Here is a 20,174-nt window from a genome sequence, read left to right as displayed (position 1 = left end):
ATTGTTTGACTGTGATCCTGATAAATTGTTGGAGGAAAGAAAAATTTGGAAAATTGTGTTTGTTTTTGTGTATGCGTGCAATTTCAGCGTGTTCTTCCATATCAGATTAATTTGACAACTTTTTTTTTTTTATTGTATTGGATTAAATTAGAATAAAATCACTCTTTCTTTGAGGTGCTACCAGCTCAGCATCCACCAGAGACGACTGCTTCTTCTTCTCCGTGATGGTTTTATCTTGAGCAATGAAACACTTTATCTTTATTTCATCATTAAGTATCTTTCAACTAAGTTCAATATCAAATATGTGTTATCTAACTATAATTCAGATCCAGGTTTATTGGCTCTATTAGAAGTACGAAGCAGAGGAGTAACTGCAGTCACGCATGCTGATTTCAATGTACCTCGGAATTTATTTCACGATAATGGTTCGTTGTTTGTGGTCAGTAGTTCTAATTTTCACTTCAGTTAATAAATAGCTAAAATGTTCTAATAGTATGTCGTGTAATGTTTTATCAGAAGTTTGATGATAGCGTCTTTTCTTTTTTCCCTAGTACGAAGTCAGAATTTCCTAGCTCTCATGTTTGTCGAATACAGCATTACGCCATTTCATGTGGGCGTGGCCGATGCAAACATGAGTGACTGCCGCTGTAACCAATAGGAGAACGGCTATCTCTGCTCAGCGTTCTGAACAAATCAGAAATCACAATTAACATCACGTCACTTCTCTTGACGTCCTCTGATTGGTGGATGCTGTACGTAGGCGTACGTCTGCTTCTCTGTCAATTTGGATCAGACCCACTGGAGGAGGAAGTGAAAAACGAGTCAGGAAGATATCGGCAAGGCATTATTGGCGTGTGAGCTCGGCAGTCATTTGAACAGTTGTTAACTTACTGTTACTTTATCCTCGAAGCACGATGGCTCAGTAAGTTTTCTAATGAGTCTTTACTTCATTCAGAAACAGGGAGATGTGGAGAGTTGTTTGCTGAAAGGCGAGGTTAAATTGTAGATTGTAGTTGTTTTGTCTGTTTTACTGAGAGTAATCTTCTTCATCGGTTAGTTTAAGTAGTGCTGTTATCTTGTTATGTAGCTGGCTAGCTGTTGTGTTTAGCAGAAATGCATATATGATATTTAATGTAAAACTTAACGCAATGACACAATAATCGCTAAGTATTCTGGGAATTGAAGTGTGTTTTCAAGGTTAGGAAGCTTATGTTTTGATTTGCGTTTAATAAATGAAAGTCCATCTTCCTCATGCATCTTACGAGGAAGCTGTGAAATTCGCTTTTGTGTTCTAATATAGCTTGATTCCCATCAGGTCCTCAGAGTAAATGTGATCACTCTTGTTTTTATAGAGCAGACATTGCACTTATTGGTTTGGCTGTCATGGGCCAGAACATCGTCATGAACATGAACGACCATGGCTTTGTGGTAAGACCATTACTTACATTGGTTTTCACTTCCTCGGGCTAAAACTGTCCCTCTGTTGTTTGACTCGGTTAACAAATATGTCTCTTACAGGTCTGCGCTTACAACCGAACTGTGTCCAAGGTGCATGACTTCCTGAAGAATGAGGCTAAGGGCTCCAAGGTGATTGGAGCCGAGTCCCTTGAGGACATGGTGTCCAAGCTGAAGAAGCCGAGGAGGATCATCCTGCTGGTCAAGGCTGGACAGGCTGTGGATGACTTCATCGATAAACTGGTTTGTACGAAACTACAGTTAAACCAAGCATTACCAAGCTTTATATATAGAGTTATTAACGTAGTGCTGTATTTGTTCTCCCTCAGGTTCCTCTTCTAGACGCCGGGGATATCATCATCGATGGTGGCAACTCCGAATACAGAGACACAACAGTAAGTCGCTGAGAATTGCTGTGTGACAGAATCACTTTATTTAACTCCGCGGACATCCTCGTAATTCTCCTGCCTTTGCGTCACACAGCGGCGGTGTAAGAGTCTGAAAGAGAAGGGCTTGCTGTTCGTTGGCAGCGGGGTGAGTGGCGGCGAGGAGGGCGCGAGATACGGACCGTCACTCATGCCAGGTGGACATAAAGAGGCCTGGTAAGTCATGACAAACTATCATTGCATGTCAAATCCAGTCTCTGAAAATGTTGGATACATATCAGACATGTTGAATCTAACACCCACTGGTTACTATTCTTTCTCTAAGGCCACACATAAAAGACATCTTCCAGAGCATCGCTGCCAAGGTGGGAACAGGAGAGCCTTGTTGTGACTGGGTGAGTGCATTTTATTTTATTATGTGTGTGTGTAATTCTTACTACACTTATTATGTAGGATGCAGTGTCTATTATCAAGTCTACACATGTTTCTCGGGCAGGTTGGAGACGAGGGTGCAGGACATTTTGTGAAAATGGTCCACAATGGCATTGAGTATGGAGACATGCAGCTGATCTGCGAGGCCTATCACCTGATGAAGGATGTTCTGGGCATGGATCACGATGAGATGGCACAGGTGAGCTCGTTGTATCTGTCTGACATCCTTTTTATGATGTAAAATCAACTGAAAAACCAACGCGGCTGTCTGAAATTCATCTCGCTGTGGCTGAAACGCTCAGGCTTTCGACAAATGGAACAAGACAGAGCTGGACTCCTTCCTGATTGAGATCACAGCCGACATCCTGAAATACAGGGACGCTGATGGGACACACCTGCTGCCCAAGATCCGTGACAGTGCTGGACAGAAAGGCACAGGGAAGTGGACGGCCATTTCAGCCCTGGAGTATGGCACACCTGTCACTTTGATCGGTAAGAGGAAGAAAGGAGGTTGTAGACGAGGAAGTATCTTGTTTCTTTCTCTGCTTTCGGTAAACTGTGCTAACCCGACAAAAAGCGTTGCACCACAACTGTTTACATTTCAACATCCCAAAAAAAATGAAAAGGCAGCCAGTGAACCAGCTTTCCAAGTGAGCTTCCTCTCTGGGACGTGATCAATATGAGGCGGCCTGTAAGAAGATTGAAGGCTTTTCCAATGGCCTGCTCATCTCAAGTGACATAAGTGGGATTTGGCTTTGGCTTTTGCTGTGACTGTATGACAATCTGTTTCATGAACAGCCACAGACAAGAGGCAATAGTGATATTCAAAGATGTCATAGTATTGGCCTGTGAGAGTCCTCTTTAAAGTTAAAGAAGTAAATTATACGTAAAGTTTGTTGCAGTTGTGTTTTGTAGCATGAACTGGCCTCTCACCAAACCACTGCACTGATTGTTGGGATTAGACTGATTTCATGTTGCCTGCTTGGTTACCGTCAGAGCTGCCCATCCACTTGTGATAGAGATGGCTGCAGTACAAAAGGCTTCATTGTGTCAGCACTGATCCAGCCAGTGTGGAGAAGTATGCATGGCTGGATTTCACACCCAACAGGAGTAACATCCCCCTGCAGGGCACTGCACTAGGCAGTTTCCCTGTATCATGTAGCTGGGCAGCTTTTAGCAAGTCATGCTGACTGAACAGGTTTTCTTCCTCTTCTCTTGACACAGTGGGAAGGAAATAATTTTTTTCCCATTTTCAAGGTGACACACCTTCTGAACAACACAGTGTAAGAAATGGTGCTGAGTCATGCTGATCCTTGAACATTGTCGTAATGATAGTGTAGTGTTGCTGTAAGTTGGTGTTGTCTTGCATATCCTCAGTAATAATTTGCTGTGGGAGATGTCAGGTCATCTAAACGACTGTTTAGACTCTTTTTATCGCGAAAGAAGAGCTGTCTGCTTTTGTGTGACACACACATACCGTGACGTGTGCAGAAAGCTAACCCTGTCCATTTCTATTCATCTGTTCCCTCTCTCCCCCTCCCTCCCTCCTGCTTTGTGTCTCAGGGGAGGCTGTCTTTGCCAGATGCCTGTCCTCTCTAAAGGATGAGAGAGTGGAGGCCAGCCGCAGCCTCTCAGGGCCACAGGGGGTCAAATTCAGCGGTGACAAGGCTGCTTTCCTGGAAGACATTAGAAAGGTAGAACACGCAGTGTGTTGTGTGTATGCGATTCGCACAGTTTGAAAGCTCGAAATTCAGCGACGGAAAGATTAGATTTTATGTTGTAATCACCGTTGTGATGTAAATGTCATCATTTTTGCAGAACAGAATGTTAAACCAGAATCACATGTGGTTAAGCAAAGTTGAAAGCTTTAACATTTGGCAACTAAATGACACAGAAGTGATGAAAACCATAACCTCTAACATTTGCATCAGCCTTTTCATCAGCGCATGCAGTGGCATGTGAAAGTTTGGGCAACATTTCTCCTTTCTGTGAGCAGCTGCACAAATAAGGGATGGTTTTTAAAAAAGGTACAAAGTTTAAAGGGAAACTGCTGTATTTTCAACATTAAGCCTCTTTTATGTGTCGTCTGCAATGTTTTAGAACCCCCCTCACCGCTTTTTTAAATTTTACTGCTGTCTCCGGTATTTGCCTAATTTTGATTCATCTCAACCTGCTTCAGAACGGCAAGTCATATGCATGTCCTAAAAGGTCCGTAAAAGCACCATAAACGTCCATTTTCAAAATCATCAACTCACCGGAGTGGTTACTGGTGTGCACTGGTAATCCATATCAAATTTCGTGGCGAAAAGTTGCTTCTGTCGTGTTTTATTTGACATTTTGTACTGGATGTTCGTTGATATTACTCCGCCACCGCTAAGAAAATAGTTCGAGCATGAACGAGCTGCCAAATAAAACACGACAGAAGCAACTTTTCGCAACAAAATTTGATATGGATTACCATTGCACAACAGTAACCACTCCGGTGAGTTGATTATTTTGAAAACGGACGTTTATTGTGCTTTTACGGACCTTTCTAGACATGCGCATGACTTGCCGTTCTGAAGCAGGTTGAGAAGAATCAAAATTAGGCAAATACCGGAGACAGCAGTAAACATCAAAAAAGCGGTGAGGGGGGTTCTAAAACATTGCAGACGACTCAGAAAAGAGGCTTAATGTTGAAAATACCGCAGTTCCCCTTTAATTATGAGAGCTCGAATCTCTTAGGGTGTCCACATCTGTGCATGGTGCTCCTTTGTGTACAACCTTTTCCATTTTAAAGTTGTACAAAACTAAAAATGAATCCCCAAGCTTGCTAGAAAAAGAAGGACTGAATGTTTCATCCTTTATGGCTTTTCAAAATGTGCTCATTAACTTTTCTCTTCACAAATTTTGACAGTGGGGCCCAAACTTTTGCTTGCTTTGGTGAAATGTAAATGTCTCCTTACATTGTGACCAATATCTATCTCAAATGATGGCGTTTTATAATAAGCGATTGATCACTTTTTCATCCTCCAGGCCCTCTACGCCTCCAAGATCATTTCCTACGCGCAGGGCTTCATGCTGCTGCGGCAGGCGGCCAAAGAGTTCGACTGGTCGCTGAACTACGGCGCCATCGCTCTGATGTGGAGAGGAGGCTGTATCATTCGAAGGTACGTCTAACCTCATCGGTCCTCATACATGCTATGAGACTGGTTTCAGGGTTGTCTTGTGCAAAATCCTGTTTTTACAGTGATGGTGTAAATGTGGTTGGTTGGTAAGAGAGACCGCTTCTTGAGAAAGCAAGATGGTGGGAAGTTTCCATGTAATTCACTCAAGGGTTCTTAGGAAGGTCAGGACCTAAGTTGCAGGGCAACACTAGTTCAGAGGGGATGTGTTCTTTAAGTCGGTGAGAAACATTAAATGTAGCAGCGTAAAGGAAGTTTGGCGCCCTGTAGAGCGAGAATCTGCATCAATTTGGGGGAAGAATGAGGAAATTATGGTTGCGACATTGGTTTGCTTTCTGTAATCTTAGAAAACGTTGCGTAAATCTAAATCAAATACAACACCCTGCATGGGTTGCAGTAGAAAATAGGTTTTCAAAGTGCAGTTTGCTCACTTGTAGGTTTGATTGTGGTATTTAAATATGACATTATTTATGGAATTTGAAGTATTGTGCAGTCATTTCTCTTTTTCCTGAGTTTACTAATGGTGTTCTTTCCTCTCACCAGTGTGTTCCTGGGCAAAATCAAAGAGGCTTTTGACAGGGATTCTGACCTGCAGAACTTGTTGCTGGACAATTTCTTCAGTAACGCCGTGCAAGACTGTCAGGTATGAGGAAGAAGGAAGTGGCCCAACACATATCTGCAATCGCTACGTTGACAAAGAAGGAATTACAACTTATTTCCTTTTTTTTTTTTTTTTTTTTTTTTTTTTTTTTAAGAAAGTCTTTGGTCTTTGTTTTTTCACAAGCTGATTACTATCCTATTCCTGACCAGATTTACACTAAATGAAATGTAAATTAGCTCAACGTACATAAAAGTCACGAAGCTACTAATCGGTTCCCTGTTTTGCTTTAGGATTCATGGCGCAGAACAGTCAGCGTTGGAGTCCAGCATGGCATCCCCATGCCCTGTTTCACCACAGCTCTGTCCTTCTACGACGGCTACAGACACGAGAAGCTGCCTGCCAACCTGCTCCAGGTAAGAAAACAGCAGAAACTACAGGGCAGCGACCACTGAGCATATGGCCAAGTGTTGGAGTATATCGGATTAAAAAGATCACGTGTAGGTGTGGCGTGTCGGGATCTCAGGGCTTTAAGGTCCTGACACTGTGAGGTGTGGTGGTGTGACAACTTGACTCATTTCTCTGTGGACTTTTTTTTTTTTTTTTACTCTTTTGTTTGCATATAAATGTAATGATCCCATTCGATCTTCTATGAAGCTTAAGCAATATCTATTAAGAAAACAACCAGCTTAAAGGACAGGTTTGACCATGCTGGAATGAATCATTACTGGCATTTTCACGGTGAAACAACTTCTTGTTTTGCTAATGGCGTTTCTGTTTTGTAGGCCCAGAGAGACTACTTTGGAGCACACACATATGAGCTGCTGTCAGACCCCGGTCATTTCATCCACACCAACTGGACAGGCCACGGTGGAAATGTCTCCTCCTCATCCTACAATGCTTAAGGATGATGATCTTCAAAGCCGTGAAAACCACAAAAGTGAATAAAGGCTGAGGATGAGGGAACTCTTCCTGCGAGAGAAGACGTTACACATTCCACCTACTTAACCACGCCATCCACCCCAACAATCACCTTCATCCGACTTTTTACTCCCCTCAGAGACTTGATGTCATTTTATTTATCAAGAAATCATAGATAACCTGTGTTCTCTCCTCCCTGTGTGTTCTGATGTAACAACAGTCACGAGAGGGGGAGGGAAAATGTGTGGACTCCATCTGGATATCTGGCTAATGTTTACCTGTCATGTTGGGCCCAGGGTTCACGGTGTTAACACTGGATTAAGGTGAACTGTCGCACTGTACTGCAACAGGCTAAATAAAGATTTCAATCCCTTTATAATTAGCTTGTGTGGTCCTTACTCTCTGGGAGCTGTAAACAAGATCAAAGTATGTTATTGTGTAGCATGAAATTAGGCAACAAATTACAGAGGCTGGTGGATTTATAAACGGTTAAAAAGGCAAAGAGATGCTACTCACTGTATGAATACATGCTGTAAATATATAAACTGCATAAATGTACAGTGGTACATTAAACATGAAGGACATGATGAATACACACATGTAGAATGTGTAGCTACGGACAGACTGTTTTTAATATAACACCATCCAACTATTTACTATTCACCTCATTGGATACAATAACTTACAATTACTGAAATATCTGAGTCATATCCTTTGTTCTCCAGCAGGCGGACCCGTGACCACTTTAAACATGGCAAAGAGAAATTAATCGAAATGAAAGTAATGTTAAGACTACAAAATAGTTCAAGCTGCAGTGCAAGGCCTCCCAATAAGCATATAACATTTATGCATTTCACATTATTCTGCCTATAGCCTTAAAAATAATTTTTCTAATTCTATATTAGTGGGCTGCATAGTATTTTAGGAGATTATTTAAATAATGTGTTTGTGTGAAAATGAACATTTAATGCAACAGTATATCGTCAACATTACAGTAGAAACGGGTATCAGAACAAGTTCAAGGCTCAACAACAACTCTAAACCTAAACATTTAGTTTTACGTCTACGGCTCGATTACTGTTGATGAGAAAGCAACGTTTGCCAGCATTTGCTGCGAAATTACAGCTACACTGTTTCCCTTATTTACATAGCTCCAAATGTCATCTCACCACACATAAAATAATATACTTCTTTTCACTGCAATCATTCACACAGAGCTAATTCAAAAACTATTTCCTAGCTGCGGAAACCAACAAATTGCACATAAACTTGTCTTCAGTCCGATCCTCCATCCTCAGCGCAGGGCAGCTGGGGGCTGAGAGGACAGGAAAGGGGACACCAGGCCAGGGATACCTGCTGAAAAAGAGGAACTCTGTTAGAAAAATATCCAACTGTGACATCTTTAAGACATGATGGAGCTCTGTCATTAAGAGCAAGGACAACAATCTTAAATTATATTCTGAATTTAACGGGGAACCAATGAAAAGAAGCTAAAACTGGAGAAATCTCAGCCAAATAATAAACAATCAATAAATGGATGGATGGATGGTCCAGTGTGTGGGTGGAAAATGTCACCTTCAGCAGCTAACGTGATGAAATGAAAACTGACGGCTTGGTGAACTCACGAAGGAGTGAATAATGAGGAGGAAGCAGAGGAAGCTGAGGACCAACTCAAGGCCACTTTGGTGGTGGAAATCTACATTTTTAGACAGGGACTGAATCTCTAAGGTTTGTTATGGGGTTTAGGCACATTTATTTCATTGTAAAAAGAAAGTACACATCCCTAAAATCGTATTATAGCAACAAGATGAGTTATTTTCTCATGTTTTCTTTTGATGTAAAGCGTGTAGACCATAGAAAGAAGGCACTGTTGTTCCGTTTCTCTGTGCATTGTTACATTTTTCAACGTTAAGATTATGAGCTGTTTACATTTAACTGGTGTTTAAAATGTTTTTTGTTTAAATGGCTGTTACAGATGCTGGTACAATGATGCCTACTGCTCCTTGATTCCTAAACTAAAAGGTGCAACTTACCTCTGCAGATCAGAGAGATGGGGCCAAAAGAAGGAACTAGGCCTGGGCTGAGAGGGAAGGCCAGCACCCATCCCTGCGGTTTTTCCAGGGACAACTTGCCCTTTTTAAATGGGGATACAGAAGTTGTGGTCATTTGTGTGTGGTCACCCAAATGGTTTCCACTGTCTCTGTTTAAAGCCTGTTTGATCGCCTCATATAGGGCACCTTAACCCTGAGGAACAGAAGGATAAGGCCGAGTCAGCGAAGGAGAGGAATTGGGATTTGGACTAAATAAAGTCTCTCAGAATCGGATGCCTTTTGTGTCTTGTATGAATGTAAACAATGTACATCCTTCTGTTACTGGGCTTATACACATCTTATACCGAAACAAGGCCATGTTTGAACTACTTTCCCCTGTTTTTTTTTTTTTTTCCTTGTTATCCGTTTCTTCAGTTTAGTGACGCCTCCTTCATGACAGACAGATGTTCTGCTGCTGGGGTGGCTGAGTGTGCCTCAACATCACGTTTCTCTCAGAGACCCAACAGTAACTGCCTAGATGTTGTCCATGAACTGAACTGTCAGATTAAAAAAAAATTTGTTTGGAGAAGGCGAGCTGTCCTTGTGGATCTGAGCGGATCTGGAGTGTGGGACATGACCTGAGGCAGGAAAAGGAGAACTAGAGTCAAGATTCATGTCTTCTAAATGAAGACTCAGTAAAAACAAAACAACCAACATCAAATGTGTGAACTGGGAATATGTTATATACAAAAAAATAGTATTTCTTAAGAAAAGTACGTCATTATATACATTAAATATAGGGGAAAAAAAAAAAAAAAAAAAAAGTGCTTACAATTATTTGGGAGGCTTTTATTTTTATGTCCTCACCGGAAGTATCTGCTAGCTTGACAACCTCTTTGCATCTGTCTCTATACTCTTCTCTGGTGGCCATACGCTGTAACTACACCCTGAAAGTCAGTATGAACATTGAAATGTGGGAAATCTTTATAAAATGAGGTTTTATGATGGAAGAGAGCAGTTATATTAATATTTTAATAACACTATCATATTTAGTTAAGATTATGAATGCTAGAGTTTTACCACAGCTTACATTTCTTATCATTACTCAGTGAAGATAGATAAATAGATTGTTGTCCCGTTGTGTGTGAAATGGAGTGAAATCTGTTACAAAGTCATTTTGTTCATATGATGAAGGCAACCAGCTGCAGTTCACAGATTCAGTCTGTGATCAGGGCGTTTCTGCCCTCTCGTGGCCACAAATGGTATCTACAGAAAAGGTAATGCTAGAGATATTACAAACGACTGACACTTCCGGCGGTACCTTTCAAAATAAAATGATATTGACAGACTAATATGAAGCTATTTGATCTGGTTTTATTTACGAGTGACTTAATATAAATAAATACTGCTTAGATGTTGTCCATGAACTGAGCTGTCAGATTAAAAAATGTCTTCGGAGAAGGCGAGCTGTCCTTCCAGATCTGAGCATATGACGGATTTACGATTGATGAGTTCGGTCCATCTCAAGAGGAGCTGCTGAGGTTTCATATGAATCAGTTCCCATTAGCTTTGGGACATTTGGTCTGCAGACCTGCCTGTGCTCATATTAACTCTACAAATGTTGTACTCGTATTAAACTCAGTGTTGTTTCTGTTTTATTCTCTGATGTTTGCAACAAATAAGTGTCATTAAACTGAAGTTCAACGGCAGACACAGAATTTAAGAGTGTTTGCTCAGGCTGTTGGAGCTGTCAGCTGTCAAAGCTCGTGACTGAAACATTTCCATGGTTAACTCTCAGGTACAGAAAGAGTGAAATTCTCTCATATCAAATAGTTCTTGATGCTAGAAAGAAGTTTGGTGTTGCAGAGTTTACAGGTTCAAATCTTCACAAGGTACAGAAATCCTAGGAAAGGAAAGGCAGAGTCGTAATGACTGAGAGCCCTCCTGTACTTTTGTCAAAGCCACCAAGAATGAAAGACAGAGTGAAATGCTCTAAGAAAAAAATCTACTTGTTTTTTTCAACAGCTCAGTCTGTTAGCAGAAGGCTTTAAGTCTGAAAGGGATTTTCTGAAGGCTGAAGTGTGCTCAAGAAGCATCTCAGCTGTGTGCCCACATAGCACAAGCTGTTAGAGATCAGTTTGGGAAGTCTTAGGGACCAAGCTCAAGTCTGTAACAGGTTCCAGTTTGAAGGCCAAAAAAGAGCCAAAACATTCAAGAAGGACCAATATACTGTTAGGAAGAACAGCTCTGTATGTTGGAGAGCAGCTTGAGAAGGCAGAGTTCAAGCCTTTTCCAGGTTCCACTCAATTTTTCTCAGCCTTCAAATTTTGAAACCAACAAGTCAGAGACTTTATTTGGATACAGAGCATGAGCCAGAACAGTCCCAATCCAACACCAAGCACCTGAACAAACCAAAGACAGTTGATGAGCAAAGCTGCTTCACAGGAAACATGTTGGAAGAAGCGGCACAAACAAGCGGAGGCATCTCAGAGGATCAATAGACTGTTTTTGGGACTTTGGGAGATCATATGTTCAAGTCCAGTGAGTGCTGCTTAAAGAGTTTAAATGTCTCCAGGTTTTAGAGGCCAAAGTAAAGAGTGAAAATCTTTAAGTTGGGAAGTTTCATTCTCTGATTTAATGGCTCAAACTGTTACTGAGCAGCTTTTAGTTTGTCAAGATGAGGGATCAAAGCTCTTATAAACTCTGCAGTTCAGCATCCGAACAGAAGAATGGAACCAGCTCAGAAAGGAGGCTGAAGCTGTGATTTGGTGGTTCAGGCAGCTACAGAGCAGCTTCTGGAAGCAGAGGGAAGGGGTTCAACTCCTGTGGATGCTGATGGCTTTTAGAAAAGAAAGGGCAGGTGGTTCAGCTCGGAGTGGGCTGGGACTTTTGAAGCCAAAATGAAAAGAGAAACTTTAAGATTCAACCTTCCAGTGTGTAATTGAACAGCTCAGGGTGTTGGGTGAAATCTTTGAGCCTCCGAGAACATGGAAACGAAGATCACAGGACTTTTAAAGCTGTACGAAGTTGCTCAGAGTAGCTCAGGATGATGGGACGCTGCCTGGGGTTGGAATAATCATGCGTTCAATTCCCTCGAATGCTCTGTGGACTTCCAGGTTTTATCCTTTTATCCTAATCATCATTTCTTTTAGGGATAAAGACCAACATGTGTGAAAATGTTAGCTCAGACTGATAAAACAGTGAGGTGGTGTTTGGGAGAGTGGGGGATCAAAACCCACAGCTGTAAAGGGTGCATAGCGTAGCATAGAAGGGCATAGAAGAGGAGCATAGCGTAAGATACTTTTAGACCCTAGCGAGGGCAGTGCAGGCAGAAGAGTGTGTTATCTGCAGAAATTATAGACGCGAGTGTAAGGTCATGAATAATAAAACACTCTACTTCCTTTACCCACATCGCTGACCAATAAGCATGTGCTGAATATGAACAAATGCAGCAGCTTAAAGGTTTTGCCTCCGTTGTCTGACATTAACATCTTTCTATATTCTATTTCCATTTATCCCATAAAAGCCATGGCTTGTCAGAGCTACATGGCGTTGGTATCATGGCAGTGACAACAAAATACTTGCAGACTTGTATCAGATTTGGATTAAATGTTGCTTAATCCTGAAACACAAACCGTGGTCTTCTATCTCCAGTAAAGTTTTTTTTTTTTTAAATCGAAATATTCCTAACGCAGCAGTCCTCATTTTAAATCGAAGCCGTGTTTTAGTGTAACCAAAGTTTTTCAGGTGTACCTTTGTAGGGTTTGTACTCAGGACTGAACATGCTGATGACACGTGTCACCTGGTGCAATGACGTCAAACACTTTCAGTGTTTTAAAGAGTTTCCAGACACCATAGCTTTGTGGACAAGAGGCAGAAACTCCGTCAGGTTACTGGTTTATAGGATCAACTGATTGTTGAGGTTTATTTCTTTTAACTTGTTAATTTTCCTGGTTTTTGTTACCAAGAAGAACAAATCTGAAGAATCAACCCATCTCTTTCTGAAAATGATGTAAATATACCTTTAAATCATTGACTATATCTGCGTTTACACATATTGCATATTGTGATCTTCAGCACTGTGAACTGCTGCTGATATGAGAGTCTGAATCTAATCCTTTTGGTCTTTGCTCAGTCACACTATAAGATGAGTTAAAGATTTAACAATTCAATTTCATCCGATGACAATATATGCACACATCACGCACTGTAAGCAAAGGTATGTTTAAGTTAATTTCTAAAGGAAATGTGTCCAATGTTTGCAATTTTATGTTGCCCTGTGTGCAAGCTTCAGCCTCACGGCCGACATCTTCTGCATCATCGAGAGCTAATTATAATACAAAAATAAAAATGAAATCAGAAAACTACAGTGGAAATGAGTTTCCAGCACAAACTGCGCATTGAGCAGAAGAGAGAGGCAGGAAACTTTGTCAGGAATAACTGAGCTAAAGTTTGGACACACATCGTGTACCTCGGTGAGAGGCCGCAGAGAGGACCGCCAGAAACCGGATCAGCTCCCTGAGGAACCTTCTCCTCCTGCTCAGTGGGAGAAAACACAGAAAAAACCCAAATGTGATCACTGCATTCACAGCAGCAAAGTGTTAATCAAACCAACTATAAAATGCATTTTAAAGGCACAGAAATACATATTTGGTAACTTACCATTAGGCAAATTCAGAGCCCTCTCTTTTTTAAAAATCATTTTTTTTTTGTACATAGGGTTTTTATTGCAATCATGAAGAAGAATATTGTACAACTGTGTTTTTTGTTTTACATTTACAGATTTCACCCAGCAGATGTTTCATATCCTTAGACCTATTATCTTATCAGTCCCCAAAACCTTGTGCGAGGGTGTGCATGGGTGGGTGTACCTACAAAGATGGCACAGGTGCTCCATCCACAGGCAGGAAATTGAAACTACACCTAGTAACAAGCCAGCATAAATTCTACGAAGCACAGCACCTGCACACAGTTCACACACAGGGCTGGATCTGAGCTTCCCAATGAAAGGCTCTAAAGTGAAAGCATGGAAATTTGTCAAAACAACAACAACTGAATGTGAAGAGTGACAAAATACTATGCTTATCAACACAGAGACCACAGATGATTAAAAACTCAAGACCTTTATTTTACAATGCAACACTTCATATATCAATACATTGTGTCAATTTTGTGCTGGCATGTTTAGTCAGTCAGGTTTCTTAAAAATCAGTCAGATCATACATTTGACCATCTTTACAAGCAAACAAAAGACTGAGAAGACTTCCAGCCATACCGACAACTTCTGACCACATTTAAAAACAAACGTCCGGCCACGACGTTCATAAATGATCAGCGACTGTGAGGAAGTGAGGGGGGAAAATCAAACCCCGACTGACAGATGTAGCTGGTTTCAGAAAGGCAGAATTTGCGTCAGATTTGGACAGAAGCAGGTGTGATTTTTGAGGTACAAAAATGTACCGAAACCGTTTGTGATCAAGTAAGGTCCGTTCTAAATTTGGTGGTCCGAGGGTTCTTGCTAGCGAGGTGACGAAGATCCTTTCAGGATTAAGGCAGTTGTGCAGTAATTCCACTTTGGTTTGCACCAGCTCACCGAACAAGGGCTTCACCTTCCACGTTACTGACTCCAACCTGGGCTTTCCGTGTCCGATGTCCCTATACATGTAAATTAAAGTGTTGGCAGTTCAATTAATGTGAAGTCAAAAACAAGTCACTGTCAAGAGGGTATTATACCTAGTCAAAGTCACTTTTATTTCAGACTTTCCTTTGAATCACAAAACATAGAAAATGCATTCGTAACCACTTCAAACAAACTTTCAATGGGAATTTGTCAAACATTCACCACATCAACTTCTTTCAAACTCCACTTCCCCCACCCCCCACACAGACCTCACTAACACAAAGTCACATTTTCACACAGAGAGGGTGATTACAAGAAGAAACTAAAGCACACAACCAGACGCAGCATTCACATATCAGACGGCAAGAAAGGTCTACAAAAGGATACAAATACTCTTAGCAATTGATATTTCACTGTGATTTTGAAAGAATTAAGGTCGATAGAAAAACGATGTGAGCAAGCAGAGAGCTGAGGGAACTGGAGATGCAAGAAAAGTCCTTGTGTTGGCCACTGGGAACACACTCGTACGTGCTTCTTCCTCACACACGCACAAAGCCACAGGTTCTTCTCAACTCTCGCAGGCATTTGTCTTTTTAAGGAGGGGAAAAAAAAAAAAAAAAAGAAACACTTGCACAAACAGTTCTTCTCACACTTTGCTCTCCCGTTCGTTCACTTTCACTCGGTCCATCACCCATCCCACTCATTGAGCTGGAAAAGCGACACAGGGCAGACAAGATTTCTATAATCCCGGGGAAAAAAAATAAAATGGGGAAAAGAAAAAAAAAAAAAAAAAAAAAAAAGACAACACCCACCGTCTAACACAGTATATGCAGAGTGAAGCTCTGTTCGTGGACGACAAAGCATTTTACACATGGGAGGAGGGGAACTGATTCTGAGATCTGCCGAACATTGCTGCCAATGATGTGATTCCTCCCGGGAAATTGCGAAAGAGTTGGTGAACTGCAGAAGAGACTTTTATGAAGGCGTTTCCAAATGATGTAAAACAAAAAAGCAAAACAAAAAAAAGATACAATAAAATGCATACACATATATATACATAATCATATAAAGCCCATTTAACAGTGGGCTGTGGGGGGATCTCAAGATGCTCGTGCATGTTTATAAATAATTATGGCACATGCACAGTCATCTTTTTGTAGCGTATTCTCCCAAACAAAACAATATAGTGTGGCAGAGTCCACTTACAAACTAAACTTTTCACCCATTCAATGCATGACTCCACAGTCAGTCACACAAATATAAATGTTCTCTTTAATAAAATAAAAGGCAGTGTATTTCTTTTAAATTAGATAGAAGCCATCCCCCCCTGTAGGTATACTTACCAGATTAGCCTAACAGCAACAGAAAAGGTTAACTTGTAGCTATCTACATTCCCCAACTAGGGGACTTAGATTCCATAGACGTGCCAAAGCCGGAGCTGAACCCACTGTTGGAGGCGTTGTTAGTGCCTGCAGCCCAGCCAAGGCTAGCTGAGTTGGGGCTGCTGTAACTGGTACTGGCAGAGCTATAGGTCTGATCTCGGGTTGTAGTGGCTGTGCCTGCCGTTGTGGTCAGACCCTGCTGGTTAGCCAGCATACCCATCATTCCCCAACTGCTCTGCAGGGCTGCCTGGGCAGCTGCCACCATTGCTGGGTTAAGACCTAGAGCCCCAAAGTTAACCCCTCCACTACCGCTGCCAAGCCCACCGCGATTACTGCCATACCCCTGACTGAACCCACCAGCCCCAAATCGCGCTCGTTCCATCATTTGCCTACTATTATTGTGTTTGGGCTCAGCGTTGGAGATGTGGACGCTGACACCCTTGATGATCAAGTCCTCTCCACATAAAGCCTGGGCAACCTGGGAAAGAGGGGAAGGAGGGGGGTTAACATTGTACTTTTTGATGTCATCATTTCTTCATCTGGCAGTGCACAATAATACAAATCTATGAACATAATATGAATATTTTTTAATTCACTTCTCAAACTCCTGTGTTTATACTTTCAACATAAGTATTTGGAGGACAACCCCAATTCCAAAAAAAGCCAGGACTCTGTATAAAATGTAAATTAAAGAGAAAGGCAACTATTTGCAAATATCATAAACCAATATTTTATTCATAATAAAGCATGGAAAACCCACTGAATGTTGAAAGTGGGACATTCTATCATTTAATAAAAATTTTATTGGCTCATCTTGAAATTGATGGTGGAAACGACTGCCATACGTTAGGACAGGACCCATGTTAACCTCTGTGAACCATCTCCTATTCTTGCAACAGGAGACCAGTTGCTGGCCCTTTGAGAGTTATGTTGCCCCATTCTTGACTGATATAAGATGGTAACTGCACAACAATCAAGTTTTTGTCATATTTTTCCGTTTCGTGATGCACCAAATGTTTTCAGTTGGTCGAAGGTCTGTACTGCAGGCAGGCCAGTCCCGACACTTCTATTATGAAGCCATGTTGGTGTAATAGATGCAGCATGTGGTTTAGTATCGTCTAGATGAAATATGCAAGCTCTTCCATGAATAAAAGTAATCTGCATGGGAGCATATGTTCCTCTAAAACCAGTGTATAGCTTTCATCATTGGTGCCTTTCCAGATGTGCAAGTTGTTAGTTCCATAAACAACAATGCAACTCCATGGTCCCTCTCCTCTCTCATCTGGAGGGTGTGTTGTCCATGATTTCCAAAACGAATTTCAAATATCGATTCATCTGACTGCAGAACAGTTTTCCGTTTCATCTCAGTCCATCTTAAATAAGCTTTGGCCCAAAGAAGACGTCATTATTTCTGGATCATGTTCACATATGGCTTTTTCTTTTCTTTTTTTTTTTAAACAGTCTACACAGCGTTCCATTTCTTTTTCTGGATTTGAGGTTGTAGTTTTTGTCATCTTAGAAAGATGCCATCTGCTAATTTTCAAACTCTCCCAAGTGTGGCCACTCTTACCTGATCATCAGCAAATGTGACAAATGCAAATGCCCGGAAAGGTTTGGGGATGAAGACATCTGTGACTTCACCATACTGCATGAAGTACTGCCTCAGCTCGTCAGTTGTCATGTCCTCTGTGCAGCGGCCAACGAAGATTTTACGGCTCCGCATGGGCTCATCAGGACATGCCTGAGAGGACATAGAGATAAAGCCATATTTAAGTTAAGTTACATGAGCTTTTGTCTCTTGTATAAATCCTTCTCCACCTATCACAATGATGTGAAAGTATCATTTCAAAGTGTAACTATTAAGAATTATTACAAGAAGGTGATAATAAAAATGAATAAATAACAAGCAAAATAAATGTAGCAACTTTGATCTAGATCAGGTTTGTATATCAGATTATAACAGCTAATCTACTTCAAAATTGAGTTCAAAACTGTTTCCAACATACCTTTGAATTTGGAAGTTTGCAGTCACACCATCGGCCATCAATCATGTGTCTCTGAGCAATGACTTTAGTTTGCGTCTCATACTCGGTGAACCGGACAAACCCAAACCCTTTTGAGTTGCCAGTTTTTACATCCCTCTTCACCTGGAGTAAAAAGCAAAAAACGTGAGCTTCATTTCTTCTTCTAAATATGAGACATATCCTAGAAACACTCAAAGCTTTAAAAAAAAAGGCTGGCGACAATACCTGCACCATGATGACCTCCCCAAAGGTGCTAAAATAATCTTTCAGGTCTTGTTCTGACGTTTTCCACGGCAGCCCGAGGACAATGAGATCTGATGTCTTCTGAAAGCCCCTTTTAACTTTCACAGCCGAAGCAGCATCTATTTCATCCATCTTTCTTTTGTTATCTGTGAGGAACAGTGTCTTACATCAGAAAAACACTCATCTGTAAACCTCAAACTGAGCAGAAAGGTCAGGCATAACCCCTTTTGGACATTTCACTTAATAATGGTGATGCACCGCAAAATTACACTCAATAAATGACCAAAGACTCCTATATAACTAAGTTAAATATATAAATATAAAAATAAATTAAAAAAAAATCACAGCAAATAATATGCCGTCATAACAGTTCCCATTCTTCTTTAATAATTCAATATAAGCACTAAGTGCAGCAGTATTTTCCCTGTGTTTAGCAACAAGATGTACATGCCAAAATACTTGAGGGATTAAGGCACAGGTCTGATGTGGCCATGATTTCATCCTTACCAAACATAGAAATGATTTCCTATACAGACTTGACTTTCATGCATATGCTAATAAAGCAAGCCCTGAGTAAATGCCTTATTGGAGGGTGCAATTTGTAGTACTATTGAGTTGTTAAGCACTATAATGAGAGGTACTGACAGTCTTTCATATATATCAGGTTGGACAAATTATCATAAATACTTTTTAGGTAATCAATAATAAATAAAGCACCAAATTAAAACACAGTAAAAGGTAGAACTGTTGTATTAGACTCCAAGTTGTAGAAAAAAAGAACTGTCTCACCTTTGGGATAATTGACGACATAGACCAGGTTTCCCCAGTCATTCTCTGGCGCATGAAGGACTCCCTCCACAAGCCGGACCCCTCTCATGCACTGGGACTCTGGGTTCCTGTACCGAAGCCCGCATGCCCCCGGGAACTGAGCTGCCACCGACGATAGCAAGACAGTACCGTCGTCCTCTGAAGGGATCTCCATGGGCTCTTCATTTTCATCCTCAGCCACCCGAATGTACAGCTCTGACATGGTGTCCTGGATGGCTGAGTCCTGGTCCAAGTGGAATCAGCTGACGGAGCTCAAGTTATTAGTAAACACCGTAGTGCTGCACACGAGTTTGAGACGTCGATCCTGGGTTGAGTTCGCCTCAGTTTAGTCGATAAAGCAAATGTGAAGCAAATTCAGTCAAACTTTACGAGATACTCACGCTGCAACTGTAACATTTAAAACCAGGCGGCCATGAAAGCGGAATGTTTTGACTGCACGCGTAAACACATTAGCAAGCTACCTAATAAGCTAGCAAACTCAAGACAGCCTGAAAAATGAATGACCATCCACTTTCGCGTTGACACAACGGACACAAATCCGTTCCTAATCTACGAATACGTGGTCGAAAAATGTATGCAGACCAAAAAAAAAAGGACAAGTTTTCTTATTCCGCTTAATATAAGCACAAAATGTCCACAGCTGCATACAGCTAACCTCTATAACCCCAGGCTAGCTAACAAAATGGCTGCGGACCGCTCACCTTGTAAAGATGACATCATCGAGTTGGGAAGGCGCACTATTATTTTTTTATAGGGAGGTTAAAAATTCAAGTGAAAGCCTTTTACTTATCATTGTTCTCCTCAAACAGTCAGTTATTGATTAACAATTTTAAATAATTTGTAAAGGCTATGTGGGTCGATTTATTAATCAAGTCGTGTCTCACAGTTTTTAATTTTCGAAGTTTGTATCAGTCGATTTCACCTTCGAAGTCTGTCTACAACGTTCAACTTTGAGAGGCCAAACAAAAGGTGTGATTATCCTATGTATTTGCCACAGTGGAACCATGTGTCATGCGAAACCTGCGTTTGAAATGAAATACTGAACAATTACCAAACACGCATCAGTAATACAAAACGGATTGTTATTGTGT

At 41.1% G+C, this 20,174-nt stretch overlaps 2 protein-coding genes across 4 annotated transcripts; one reads left to right on the top strand and one right to left on the bottom strand.

The window, feature by feature from the left end:
• Positions 1–791: 791 nt before the first annotated feature.
• pgd (phosphogluconate dehydrogenase) lies at positions 792–7,335 on the top strand. The gene is made up of 13 exons (XM_075476518.1): positions 792–922; positions 1,353–1,428; positions 1,519–1,698; positions 1,785–1,850; positions 1,939–2,057; positions 2,167–2,236; positions 2,338–2,472; positions 2,576–2,765; positions 3,837–3,967; positions 5,289–5,422; positions 5,981–6,080; positions 6,329–6,451; positions 6,821–7,335. The coding sequence occupies exons 1-13, from the start codon at positions 915–917 to the stop codon at positions 6,938–6,940; spliced, it is 1,452 nt and encodes a 483-aa protein (XP_075332633.1). The 5' UTR covers positions 792–914; the 3' UTR covers positions 6,941–7,335.
• A 6,758-nt stretch (positions 7,336–14,093) lies between these two features.
• On the bottom strand, positions 14,094–19,767 carry tardbpa (TAR DNA binding protein a). Of its 3 annotated transcripts, XR_012770496.1 has the most exons (7): positions 19,045–19,767; positions 18,238–18,401; positions 17,995–18,135; positions 17,559–17,729; positions 16,382–16,466; positions 15,419–15,566; positions 14,094–14,641 (listed from the first exon to the last, which is right to left on the bottom strand). XR_012770496.1 is itself a non-coding variant. In XM_075476517.1 (6 exons), exons 1-5 carry the CDS (start codon positions 19,283–19,285, stop codon positions 15,993–15,995), a joined length of 1,191 nt encoding a protein of 396 aa, XP_075332632.1. In that variant the 5' UTR covers positions 19,286–19,767; the 3' UTR covers positions 15,480–15,566; positions 15,950–15,992. The 3 variants fall into 3 exon arrangements, 2 of the variants coding, with proteins under 2 accessions (XP_075332631.1, XP_075332632.1); XM_075476517.1 differs by lacking the exon at positions 14,094–14,641 and having other exon boundaries at positions 15,480–15,566; positions 15,950–16,466; XM_075476516.1 differs by lacking the exon at positions 14,094–14,641 and having other exon boundaries at positions 15,475–16,466.
• Positions 19,768–20,174: the final 407 nt, after the last annotated feature.

This window comes from Odontesthes bonariensis, chromosome 10 (genome assembly GCF_027942865.1).
Source record: "Odontesthes bonariensis isolate fOdoBon6 chromosome 10, fOdoBon6.hap1, whole genome shotgun sequence".
NCBI lineage: Eukaryota > Metazoa > Chordata > Actinopteri > Atheriniformes > Atherinopsidae > Odontesthes > Odontesthes bonariensis.
The sequence above is the reverse complement of the archived record's forward strand: the minus strand, read 5'-3'. Positions and strand labels throughout refer to the sequence as shown.

Bases quoted from the DNA above. Each gene is read 5' to 3' on its own strand.
- tardbpa (XM_075476516.1), bottom strand. From the start codon at position 19,285: ATGTCAGAGCTGTACATTCGGGTGGCTGAGGATGAAAATGAAGAGCCC. The intron at 18,136-18,237 runs GTATTGTCGCCA...TTTTTACTCCAG, and splicing joins GGGAGGTCATCATGGTGCAG to GTGAAGAGGGATGTAAAAAC. The intron at 16,467-17,558 runs GTAAGAGTGGCC...CCTCTTTCCCAG, and splicing joins TCACATTTGCTGATGATCAG to GTTGCCCAGGCTTTATGTGG.
- pgd (XM_075476518.1), top strand. The intron at 3,968-5,288 runs GTAGAACACGCA...TTCATCCTCCAG, and splicing joins TCCTGGAAGACATTAGAAAG to GCCCTCTACGCCTCCAAGAT. The intron at 6,452-6,820 runs GTAAGAAAACAG...TCTGTTTTGTAG, and splicing joins TGCCTGCCAACCTGCTCCAG to GCCCAGAGAGACTACTTTGG.